Genomic DNA, 12148 nt, shown 5'->3' on the forward strand with positions numbered 1-12148 from the left:
GTGGTATTGCATATGTGTGGGGCCCTCAGTTCATTTCCTGGCACCACATTAAAAGAATAGACATGTCCCCACAATGGCCTTGGAGGTGAGTGTGTTGGTCCTGTTTTCTCTGTAGAGGACACTGGAGCCCAGAGAAGGCTTCTGCCTGCCTGGGGTCCACTGTGGGGAGGGGGAAAAGGCGTCATCTGGCACAACATCTCTTACTGCAAACACAGGAGAACACCACCAGAACAGCCTCATCCCTGGCGCCTTCGGGAAGGTGTCACTTCTGGTGGCTGTCACATACCCTGGCGGTCTCATCCATGCCGCAGGCCGCTGCCCAGTGCCTCCCTCGTGGGCCCCTTCCCTGATGTCACTTTCGTCAAGGGGACCTGACTGGGGCTGAGGTGGCAGGGAGGGAGAGCAGCCTGGGCAGGTCTGGTCAGCACCATCCTGTGCTGACCAGACCAACACAGGGCCCCATCCCAAGCTGCTGTCTATGTTAGCAGCTCCTGTCCCCAAGGGTCGCCGTGGTACCCCATTTCCCACCGAGTTGCTTCCGCAGCATGGCATCCTGCAAGCAGAGACGTTCTCCTCCAGGAACCATCTGCTACTAAAGTCTCAGGTGACTTTGCCAGTCCCCCCAGCTAAACCAGAACACCCCCCCCCTTTTTTAACCTCCACCGGTGAATGGGGTCAGGGCTTCACCCTGTGCAGTATGACCCGTCTTTTCATTCTTTCTATTTCAGAGTAGCTAGGAGAGGGAGAGGGAGAGGGAGAGGGAGAGGGAGAGGGAGAGGGAGAGGGAGAGGGAGAGGGAGAGGGAGAGGGAGAGGGCAGGACAGGCACACAGAGTGCACTCTACCAGCTGAACTCTCTCCTGGCTCTTATCTCTCTTTTTAGAAGAAGAGACGGGAGTTCAGAGAAGTCCTAGGGGAGTCGGGCGGTAGCACGGCAGGTTAAACACACATGGTACAAAGTTCAGCGAAGTCCAAGCTCACAGTGCTGGTGAGACAGGGTCGGGGCCCTTCCTGCTCTTTCTTGGTCCTCACAGTCACTTCCCATGTACAGCCACATCGCCCCTGGCCCCAGTGCCACAGCCCCTGTCTGAACCAAAACTTGGGCAGTTCCCAAGCCTCGTCCCAAAGCCAGCCCCTGCGAGACACAAGGAGAATGACACAGTCATGTGCACTGGCATCCAAGTCCCCTGCTCAGAGTCTGGGACAGTGGGGACTTGCCTGGCAGGGATGCCAGGGCCTGGGCTTCCCTTGCAGCCAGCAGCTGCTCCTGGGGACACTGAGGGTTCAGTCTCAAAGTCCCTGCTGGAGCTGTCATGACCTGGCTGGCCAGGGCTCCGCTGTCCCTAAGGTACAGACCTGTGGAGCAGTGCCCATCAGCTCAGCCTTGCCTGTGACATCAGTGGCTGATCCCCGTCGTCCTGCCCCCCCCCCCCAGCTGTTCTCTTAGGCTCTTCCTGGCTGACGCTGAGCTGCTCTCCTTCTGTGGGGAGAGTCTGTCTTGGAGAGGAGCCCAGGCTGGTGACGGTCGGGGCCGAGAAACACTACAGGCCAGCCCTCAGCTCCCGACTCGGGACACACAGCCATCCCTGCTCTTCCTGAAGTCCCAGCCTGTCCACAGAGAGAGCCAGGTTTCTTCCTTTATGGTGACTTTTAGGGGTACAGACACTGCTGAGACCCCCATCTACATCGCAGCCGTTCCCCATAAAGGCCAGCAGGGCATTGGTCAGCCAGCCATGTCCACAGGTGGTGCCAGTGGGTCTTTTGCTGCAGGTCCTGCCTCTGGAGCCCAGATGCCACCCATCTCCCCTTTTGCTCTTGGGGACTTGCTTCTCTGACGGCCATGGGGTTCCGTAGCTGCCACGGGCAGGGGTGGGGCTGCCCTGGTGCCCTGAACTGGACCCACAGTCTGACTCTGGACCCCAAAGGACAGAGAACACTGGTTGGGAGCTCCTCACAGGACAGGAGAGACCAGAACAGAGCCGTTGCCACGCTCACTGGCCTTGGAACTGTGGACAGTCCATTGGGTCTTGCCGAGGCACCAGGGCCAGTAGGTGTTGGCTAGTGGTGTGACAGCACCTCACCCAGAATGTGACTGAGGACTCTGCCATGGGCTCGTGGGACTGGGGCTGCTGAGAAGCTGAGCCAGCGGGCGAGAAGATGTCCCAAACTGCACCCTTGCACTGTACGGTGACAGCGTGGTCTGACAGTGCACAGGGGACCCCAGCAATCCCGGGACCAAACTGATGTCCCGACCAGCTTCTCCACTCATTGGCACCGAGGCACAGCAGTTACTGGGAGGGGACATTGGGCCCCAGGGGGCGGCTGTCCCTTCTGGCCAAGCTTTCTGACAAGATCAATGGCCAAGGCTGGTAAGCAAGATACTCCTGATGAACTGGATATCCTTCCAAAGGCTGCTCCAGCTCCAGGCAGACCACCAGGCCAGCCAGCCCAGGGATGCCCCTCAGGCCCCCCTCACAGGGCCAGGGAAGGTCCGTGTGCTCCTCACCTCACCCCAGGGCTTAAGGAAATAATGGTGGTGATGTAGGTCAGTGAACCCAAGGACCGACTGCAGGCGGAGAGCACAGACACAGTGTGCCAGGCCCCCCCTCCCCCACACCCCCCAACACCCCCAGCCAGGCCTCTGTTTACACAGCACTTAAACCCGCTCCGAGGTCAGCCTTGCCCGCCACATGAGCCGAAGAGCTCTTTGAAGTCCCCTGGAGTTAATAAAATTAGGCCGCCCTCCCCATGAGACCCTGGGGGAAAGTGGATCCCTCTGCAAGCTCTGTGCATCTAGCTTCTTGGGTTAATATTCTGTACCCAGAGCCCAGCAGGGGCAGGAGCGAAGATGCAAGAAACACCTTGGGAAGACATTTTGGCTTTTTCTTCCCGAGGCTGCTCGTCTGCCACTCAGGGCTCAGGTCACCGTGATGCCAACCACCAGCCAGGTGGAAGCCCAGCACTGGGCCGACCGTGTTCCTGAGAGGTGACAGTGTCAGATCATGCTGGTGACTGGGCACAGGGCAGGGTGGTTGGCTTTCTCTGGGTGAAGTGTCCCCAGCCATGAGCCCTCTTGAGCGATGTGCGGGGGAGCAAACCCAGAGCGTCATGTGTCAGCAGCACCAGCAGGTGGCATCCTGGCCCCAGATTATCTTTGTTTAGAGAGGAGAGACACCATAGCACCAGCCCACCACCCAGGGAGCTCCCCCAGTGCCATCCAGCACGTGCCCTTGGCATCATCTGCGGTGCTGGGGCTCAGTGCCAGGGTCTTGTGTGTAGTCAGTCCCAGTTCGGCCAGTGAGTTAGGCCCCAGCCTGAGTCACTCCTCTCCACAAAGAGCCCACTGTACCACAAGCGTTGTTTCCGGGGCGTGGGGGGGGGGGGCAGACTGTGGCTCAGGGCCTGTGGACAGAACTTGGGACATGGGGCCAGGTGAGAAGGAGGCCTGAGGGAGCTTGGGGGTGACGGATCTGGTGGTTTCATGGGGAGCCATGTGGATCTGTAATTACTGAGCGGAATACGTAAGCGTGAGCTCCACACACGGTGCTCTGCCCTGGTCACATCTCGATGGGGCCGTGACCGGAAAGCCCACAGGCAGGGCTGTGACAGCACAGCTGGAATGTGTTTCAGCACCAGGGCCGGGTGGGGCACAGAGTCGGTGCTTCTTTGTGGTGGGGAGCTCGGCCGCAGAGACCAGATGACATGCCTTGACTGGGACCCTTACTAGGCAGCAGGGGCTGTGTGGGTGGGGGAGTAGGGAGATGGACCCCATCTCCACCAGGGTGCAGTTCAGATCCATTTGGGGTACAGGGAGGATGGGATGAGGTGGTGTTTTTTTAAAATTTATTAAATCTATTTATTATTCATTTGCTAGAGACAGAGAGAAATGGAGGGAGGAGGAGACAGACACAGACACCTGTAGCCCTGCTTCACCGCTTGTGAAGCGGGTGGGAGACCGGGGGCTTGAACCTGCGTCCTTGCACATTTTTTTTCCTCTAGGGTTCTTGCTGGGGCTCGGTGCCTGCACTGCAAATCCTCTGCTCCTGGAGGCCCTTTTCCCCCATTTTGTTGCCCTTGTTGTGGTGGTTATTGTTATAGCTGTTGTTGGATAGGACAGAGAGAAATGGAGAGAGGAGAGGAAGACAGAGAGGGGGAGAGAAAGACAGACACCTGCAGACCTGCTTCACCTTCTGTGTAGTGACCCCCCCCACTGCAGGTGGGGAGCCGGGGGCTCGAACTGGGATCCTCACGCCGGTTGCCATGTGCGCTTAACCCGCTGCGCTACTGCCTGACCCCTGTCCTTGCACGTTTGAACATGTGTGTTCAGCCAGGTGTGTTTCCACCTGGCCCTTGCAAGGAGTATCTGTACACTAGGACTTGGTTGGGTCCAGCTTTGCTCACAGGTACGTGCCAGGGACCCCTACCTGTGCTTCCCATTTGGTCCTGGTGGCATCTCCACAGGAGATTCTCTGTTCCAGACACTGGGGGTAGAGCTGTGTCTCAGTCATTCATAGGCTTAGGGCCATCCCTCCTGCCCCCAGGGGCTGCGAAGCCTCCAGATAGAGCCAGGCCCCCCCTCCCCAGCTTGGAGTTGCAGCAGCTTGACCCTTCTTTGTGCTCTGCAGAAGCCCAGTAGACTTGCACTTGTGTTCCCACTGTTTCTGTCTCAGACCTCAAAGCCAGCCTCCCAGCCTCCCAGTCGGCTGAGATCGGTGCTCTGCACACAACCCACTTGGGTGGGGGTGGGCACCAGGAAGCTGGCAGAATTACAACCTGGGGAGACTGCAAGAGTGGCCCCAGCTCCCCTTGTCCTGCTAGTCACAGGCACCGTCTCCATCCGGGATGTCCAGAGCCCTGTTGGCTGCCATTTTCAGGGAGCAAGGGCACCCACAGACAGGGTAGAGCTAGGGGAGCGGTGCTGGAGCCGAGTTCGTGTGTGGGGCTAGGCGTGAGAGTTAGAAAGGGCTGTGTGAGTGGAAATGATTACTCTTATCATTATTTGTATCCAATTCATCTATCACCGGAGAGGGAGGAATGCAAGTACCTTTTATCTGGTGCTATGAATCAAAGAGAGTAGGATCTGTTTTTCCAAAAGGTTTTTAAGGGTAAATGGGACAGTTTTCTGCTTTTCAGAAACCATCTTCCCAGGGCCCTGGGCCAAGGTTTGGCATCGAAGGCACAAGTGAGATGTTCTGAGACTGGGGATAGCCCGGCCAGGAGGGGCCTCCAGAATCTCAGGCTGGGCAGGCAGAGGGGGTGTGGGCTGAGACCATTGCTGCCTCTGGCTGTGCCTCTGGCCACCAGGATGCCATGTGTGGGCCAGTGCCTGCTGGAACTTGACCCTGGCCGCAGACAGCACCCAAGGACCCTGTCCTTCTCTCCATCCTGGGCCCCCACCAAGAAGCCAGAGGACAGTTCTGCAGCAAAGGGCCTGGAGGCCACACCACAGGGAACTGAGGGGACTGGAGACTTCTGGTGGATGAAGTCTGGAGGAGGAGGCAGTTGGGTTATCTGGTCAACAGGAAGTGCTCTGGCTGGAGTTCCAGCTTGTGCAGAGAGCAGGAAGGGAGCCGAGACTGCTTCTCAGAGCAGGGGTGGTGAGGTGGGAAACCTTATTAGAAGGGGAGGCAGGTTCTAGAAAGCCGTGATGCAAGCTTAGGCATCATCACCATCCTCCTGGCCTGGGGTGTCCACGAAAGGCCTGATGAGGAGAGTAACTATCCTCAGGGTCAGCTGCCTTCCCCCCATTTCCCCACCTGTCAGTGAAGAGAGTGTGACCCCTCACTCTGCTTGGCGAGCTTTAGCACTCAGAGCCAGCCCAGCACAGAGGGTGACGGGGTGTCGAGCAGGGGCGGCCTCCCAGTGGGCCTCCTCCTCCCAGCACACTGACGCCGCCACACACACACAGGTAATGGACGACTACAACGTGATCGGCCGCTCCCTCTTCAAAAAGGAGACCAACATCCAGCTCTTCGCGGGGCTTAAGGTGCACCTGTCCACCGGGGAGCTGGGGGTCATCGACGGCGCCTTCGGCCAGAGTGGGAAGTTCAAGGTCCACATCCCAGGTGAGCCCGTTCATCCCCCGGCCCTCAAGTGCCACGCAGGGCCCGGAAAGTCGGCGCGTGGGCTGCGCCCCCAGGCTGGATCCTCACGGTGTCACGCGGCCTGTGTGGCTTCCCCTCCCTCCTCGGGCTCTGGGAGACCCTGGCGTGGGGCAGCCCCAGGTAAGGTCAAGTCAGGCACCGAGGCAAAGGCTACTTCCTGCTTCGTGTTCAACTGCTCCCACGTGGTGGGGCCACCTTGGGTACAACATGTGACTGACCTGTGAAGATGGGGTGTGGGGCAGCCCCGACTGGTAGGGCTCACGGGAAAAGAGGGAGAGAGTGCCAGGAGCCCGGCCCCTGCCACCTCCTTCCCTGGGGCTGAAGGGGCCTCGTCGTCCGTGAAGTCAGGTGTGTGTGTTTGCTGCTGGGGCCCGAGTGCTTGGTCTCTGTGAATGCGCCCCCCTCCCCACCCCCAGCATTCTGTCATGTCACCCGCCACACACAGCCAGGCTGAAGAAACTGGACCCTGAATGCCTGCTGCCCTGTGCCGTACCACGTGCGGGTGTGGGGTGTGGTATTTGGGGCTTAGGCTTCTGTTCAGGGGCGTGGAGAGCTGGGGGGGTCAGGTCAGCAATGTGACTGTGTCCTGTAGCTTTTTCTTGGTGAGATGCCAGGGCCTCACTCATGTGCCACCACCCTGAGGAGCTTCGACACCCTTGGAGTCCCTGGTACCAGCCAGGGTGCTCCTGTGTGGCATCAGGGCTCAAACCCAGGACCTCACACACAGCAAGGCACGTGCTCTACACACTGAGTGCCTCCTGGCCAGGCACAGAGCTCCTCAGTGAAACGTCGAGATGGGGTGAGGCCCTGAGCCCTAGTCCCCAACCTGTATGCCAGCCCTTCACGACGGAGCAGGTACAGGGCTCTGGGGGGCTGGAATGGAGTGGCTGAGGTGGGGGCACAGAACAGTCGCTCCTCTCCCAGGCAGGCAGGGCAGGAGCTCAGAGGTGGGCTGTACCCAGTACAGAGGCCTTCAGGGTGCCCTGGGTGCTGGGTGCTGGGTGCTGGGTGGGAGTGAGGGAAGGGAGTGGAGGGACTCTGCCTTCATTGGCTGGAGTTCACATTCCTCCCTTAGGTCAGTGCTGCCTCTTTAATAGGTCTGCTTCCTGTGTGTGGCCATTCACTCTTTATTAAATGTAACTGGGCAGATTCCTTCATTCCTCACACACACCCCCACTCCAACCCCTACGTGTCTCTTCCTGCCGAATCCTCTGCAAAGAATCACTCTCAGCCTTTCTTGAAGGACCTTTAGTGTGAGAGACATCAATGTCGGGTGAAGGAGCAAGCCTGGTGGGCTGCGTGTTGGAGGTGGCAGTGGAGGACCCCAGGACTAGGGGCCTGCATAAGCTGAAACCCCCAGAGCAGGGAATGGCTCGTGGGTGGGGTGGGGGAAGGCAGGATGAAGGACCCTCTGGGTGTCCCCCCAGCCCTCTCTGAGCCCTAGGTGCTGGTGGCCCCACACTAACGATGGCACGGTCACATGTTGGCAGGGCCAGGTGGCCTGTGAGTGGTAGGGACCCTCCTGAGCTGAGGAGCCACCCCTGCTGGGGCCCGGGGATTGAATTTGCCTGATACAGTTTTAGTATTTTTCTCTGCCAGAGTCTCATGCCAGTCCCATTCCATTGTGCATAGCAGGCTCCTCCCCGCACCCTCACTTTCCATTTCAGAGAGCGAGCGAGCGAGACCAGGGACAGCGCCTCCATTCGTGGAGCTTCCCCTGATGCGATTATGCATGTTGACTCTATGTGGTGCCGGGGCCTGGAACCCTGGTCCTCAAGCCTAGCAACTTGTGAGCTCTACCGGACGCGCACCTCCTGGTTTAATCTATTTAAATCCCCGTAGGGGCTGTTCAGCGGTGCACCGGCCAAACACACACCGCAGCGCAAAGGACGCACGCTCACAACCCTGGCTCCCGCCTGCAGGGGAGAAGTTTCACGAGTGGTGAAGCAGGGCTGCAGGTTCTGTCTTTTCCTCTCAATCCTCTCTCCCCTCTCAGTTTCTCTCTATCTCTATCAAAAATAAATAAAACATTAAAAAATTAAAGAAAGCCCCTTGATATAAATTTTTCGTAGAATTATCTAATTTAAACCAGAAAGTGAACTAGACAAAAGATGTCTTTGGCCTGGGTTTGCCACATAGATACTTCTAACACCTGTGTGAATTTCTGGAAGGGCCTTTGGTTCTCGGGCTCAGGAGTGAAAGCGAAACCACAGGCCCTGGGAGATCCTCGGGACAGAACCTCAGACTTTCCTGCCTGCGGCTCTGCTGTCGGGTTCATGCCCTGACACCACTGCATGCCAGAGCTGAGCAGTGCTCTAGCCTCTCATGAAGACAGTTAGGGGGTCCAGAGCTCAGGGGTGCCCTGTTACAGTAAGGGGCTGTCCTGCTGCTGGAGTGTGACCTACAGGACTAGCCTGGGCTCCCCCAGCACCACGACAGTCCCAGCTCAGGGGAGGACAGACATGGCCTGTGTCACCCCCGGTACTCTTAGAGCCCCCTCCAGGGCATCAGGGTGGCCCACACCCTTCTCTGTGCCCAGGACCAGGGCCTTCCCCTGTGGAGTGGACCTACTTCCGACCCAGGAGGAGGAAGGACCCACAATGCCTATGGAAGGGGAGTCTGGGGTACCCTATCTTAGCCTGAACACCCCAGAGCACTCAGGTCAGGCCACAGCTGCAAGGACCCCAGCCTTGCTCTCCGCTGTCCCCAGCCCCTCCGTCCTCAGCTCCAGCCCCTTTCAGCTGATACCAGACGGACAATTCTGGCTGCTGGGGTAGGGATGCAGGGGGTGGATTCGATTTCCTCATCCCCCTGTAGCACCTGACCCGTGACTGGCAGGTCAGTAGCTAGGTATGAGTGGTCTCACCTGCTAAATGCCTCCCCCAAACACACACACTGGTGGACTATCCCAGGTGTTCCCCTCACTGAGAGTTGGAAATGGTCCCCCAGAAGTGGACCAGTGACAGGTCAGGAGACCTGGCTCTGCCCACAAGCCCCTCTGCTGTGTCGACCCTGAAGGCATTTTGTATCTTTTCAGAAGTGAGGGTGCTCTATTTCCTGGCTAGAAACAAACCAGGAGCTTGCCCTCCAGGTGCCCCACTCTGCCCGAGCTGGTGACAGGTGCTTGACTGAGCTGGGGTGGTCCAGGGACGACCCCACACTGGGCACCTCGCTGCTTACCAGCCTAGAGGAGACTGGCCGACTCGAATCATCAGATGGCAGATTTGCCAGGCCTGAGTCCCTGGAGCCCTGGGAGCTGGACACGCGGGCTGTCCTGTGCAGACCAGCTCTGCAGCGTTTCTTGGGGACCAGGACCCCCTGAGCTTCCCCGCTGGAAGTAACTCCAGAGCAAGACACACAGTATCTCAGAGTCAGTAAGGGGCATTTTCAAAAGTCATGTGAACCAGCAACCAGGAGCTGTGGGGATGGCCTGGGGTCCCACAGCGGGGAAGCCATGATGTTGGGGTGCCAAAGCAGAGCCTGAGGTGTAGAGAACGGTGCTCTCCTCAGCCCTCACCCGAGCCAGGCAGCCCAGGGAAGCCGGGCCTGGCAGTGCCCAAGCTCTGAGAGAAGGAACTCCAGCGGGCACCGAGGTCAGGAAGCCTGTCCGCAGTCACACGGCAGGAGGAGGGCCCGGGCTGAGCCGGCTGTGGCCATGCCAGCTTTCAAGGTCAGAGTTGGTGAGGGGGGCGTGAGATCACCTGGCACAGGCTCGGGCACCTTCCAGCAAACCTTTCCCTCCCAGTGCAACAGGAGGGGGTTTGAACAGAGATGCAGAGAAGGTGCCTGCAGCTCTCCAGTAAGAAGCAGGTTAGTGGTGTTGTGTGGTGTCCCTGTGCTGCTTCTAGAAGGATCACAGTGAACAGCAGTCCTCAGACCCCTCTCCCAGAGCTGCGGAACAATCAACTGAAACACCAGGCGCTTGTCCTCTCAGTTCTGGGCTGGGACACCCTGTGCTGCCAAGCGGGTTTCTCCCGCTGCCTCTCTCCAGGGCATGTGGAGAGCCGTCCTTTCCCTGAAGGGCTTCTCACAGGGACCCCTTTTCATGACTGTCCCAATCTCCTCCTTTTTAAAAAATTTTAATTTATTAATTTATAAAATGAAAACACTGATAAGACCATAGTGATAAGAGGGGTACAGTCCCCACCACTAGAGCTCTGTACCCCACCCCCTCCCCTGATAGCTTTCCCATTCTCTGTCTCTCTGGGAGCATGGACCCAGGGTCATTGTGAGGTTCAGAAGGTGGAAGGTCTGGCTTCTGTAACTGCTTCCCCGCTGAACATGGGCGTTGACAGGTCGATCCACACTCCCAGCCTGTCTCTCTCTCTCCCTAGTGAGGCGGGGCTCTGGGGAAGCAGAGCTCCAGGACACATTGGTGGGGTTGTCTGTCCAGGGAAGTCTGGTTGGCATCCTGCTAGCATCTGGAACCTAGTGGCTGAGAAGAGAGTTAACATAAAGCCAAACAAGTTGTTGACTAATCATGAACCTAAAGGTTAGAATAGTGCAGATGAAGATTTGGGGTCTCCGTTTTGGAATTAGCTAGTAGGTCTATTTTAGATCTATTCCAAAGGGCCCATGACTTTAGGACCCCAGCCCAACTGGATCAGGGCCCATCCTCATGACCTCGGTTTTACCCACATCACTGCTTCTGAAAGTTTCTGTGGTGTGTTTTCAAGAATGAAGAGTTTCTTGCTAGGGAGACTAGAGCTCAGGGGTTGCCTGCCTGAGGGCCCGTGTTCAGCCCCTACCACCTCGTTAGAACAAAGCCAAGACCAAATAGAGCTCCACAGATGGTGGGGTGGTGTTTGCGCCTCTCCCTCTTAAAAACAAAATGGGGGGGGGGGTGGTGCACCTGGTTGAGCACATATGTTACAGTGTGCAAGGACCTGGGTTCAAACCTCCGGTCCCCACCTGCGGGGGTGGGGGGGGAGCTTCACGAGTGGTAAAGCAGGGCTGCTAGTGTCTCTGTTTCTCTCCCTCTCTGCCTTCAATTTCTGGCTGTTTCTATCCAATAAATACATAGATAATTTTTTTTAAAAATAGGGCTGGGGAAATAGAAATAGCTCAGTAGTGGAGCACAGGACTTCCAGAGGCCCATTTCTGTCCCTGACACCACATATGCCAGAGCCATGTTCTCAGTCTCTCTCTCTCTCTCTCATAGAAAATTAAATCAATGAGCCTTTAAAGATAAATAAGAATTAAAAATAGGGTCAAGGAGGTGACTGAGTGGTAGATAGAGTGTGTGGGGCCCTGGGTTGGAACTTTGGCACAGTGTTAAAAGCAATACTCATAGGAAGGAGTTTCCGAAGCAACAGAAACTGGCCCTCTGCCCCACAGACACCACAGCCTCTGTTGGCCTCCCAGAGCTCTGCCGGTGACACGGGCCCACAGCACAGTCAGAACTCAGTTTCCCCAAACAGACGGGGCCTCTGCCTTCTCACGGGATGCCTCCCCGTCCTCACATGTGGGTCGTTGTGTCTGACCTCTGTGGGGTGCCTGACGCCTGACGCAGGCCCTCGGCAGCCAGACCTGTGTCCCAGCAGGAGGTGTAGGGAGGCTGCTGGGAACCGAGCAGAGAGAAAAAGTGGACGTGGGTCTGGGTGCCAAAGGGTGGGGTGCGGGAGCCTGGTCTAGTTATTGTTCCCTTAAATTGGCGCTGGGACAATGGCCCATTACTAGGTGTGTTCCTTCAGGGCTGAAGGCAGACTGGCTTGCTTTTCCATGAAGATGTGTTCTGCACACCCACCCATTCCCGACTGTACCCTGGAGCAGATCCACAGACAAACCAGCTCACCTGCCCTCGGGGTCTCATTGCATCCTCAGCCTTCAGAGGCCCTGCCAGGGCCAAAGTGCCTCCTACTGAAAGCTGGTGACAGGACTGGTGTCTGGGCAGGACGGGCTTTCTCTGCCTCTCGGGGCTGTTGAATGTGGAGGCCCTCAAAAACAGAGCTTTGGGGCCCACCAGACAGAAGTCGCAGTCCTAACCTGGCCCCTGCCTCAGTTTCCCCATCTGTAAGGTGGGTTATGGCTGGGCTTCCTCCTCCC

At 57.7% G+C, this 12148-nt stretch overlaps 1 protein-coding gene across 3 annotated transcripts in view; it reads left to right on the forward strand.

Moving 5' to 3' along the window:
- The window catches only part of EEFSEC (eukaryotic elongation factor, selenocysteine-tRNA specific), a 247760-nt gene that overhangs the window by 212828 nt on the left and 22784 nt on the right, over window positions 1–12148 (forward strand). For 2 of the 3 annotated variants that reach the window (XM_060180297.1, XM_007526878.3), the window contains one exon: window positions 5908–6064. The exons of the other annotated variant lie outside the window; for it this stretch is intronic. In XM_060180297.1, the coding sequence (XP_060036280.1) occupies window positions 5908–6064 (157 nt within the window). The remainder of the gene's footprint in view (window positions 1–5907; window positions 6065–12148) is intronic. 3 annotated transcript variants of the gene reach the window in all.

This window comes from Erinaceus europaeus, chromosome 21 (genome assembly GCF_950295315.1).
Source record: "Erinaceus europaeus chromosome 21, mEriEur2.1, whole genome shotgun sequence".
NCBI lineage: Eukaryota > Metazoa > Chordata > Mammalia > Eulipotyphla > Erinaceidae > Erinaceus > Erinaceus europaeus.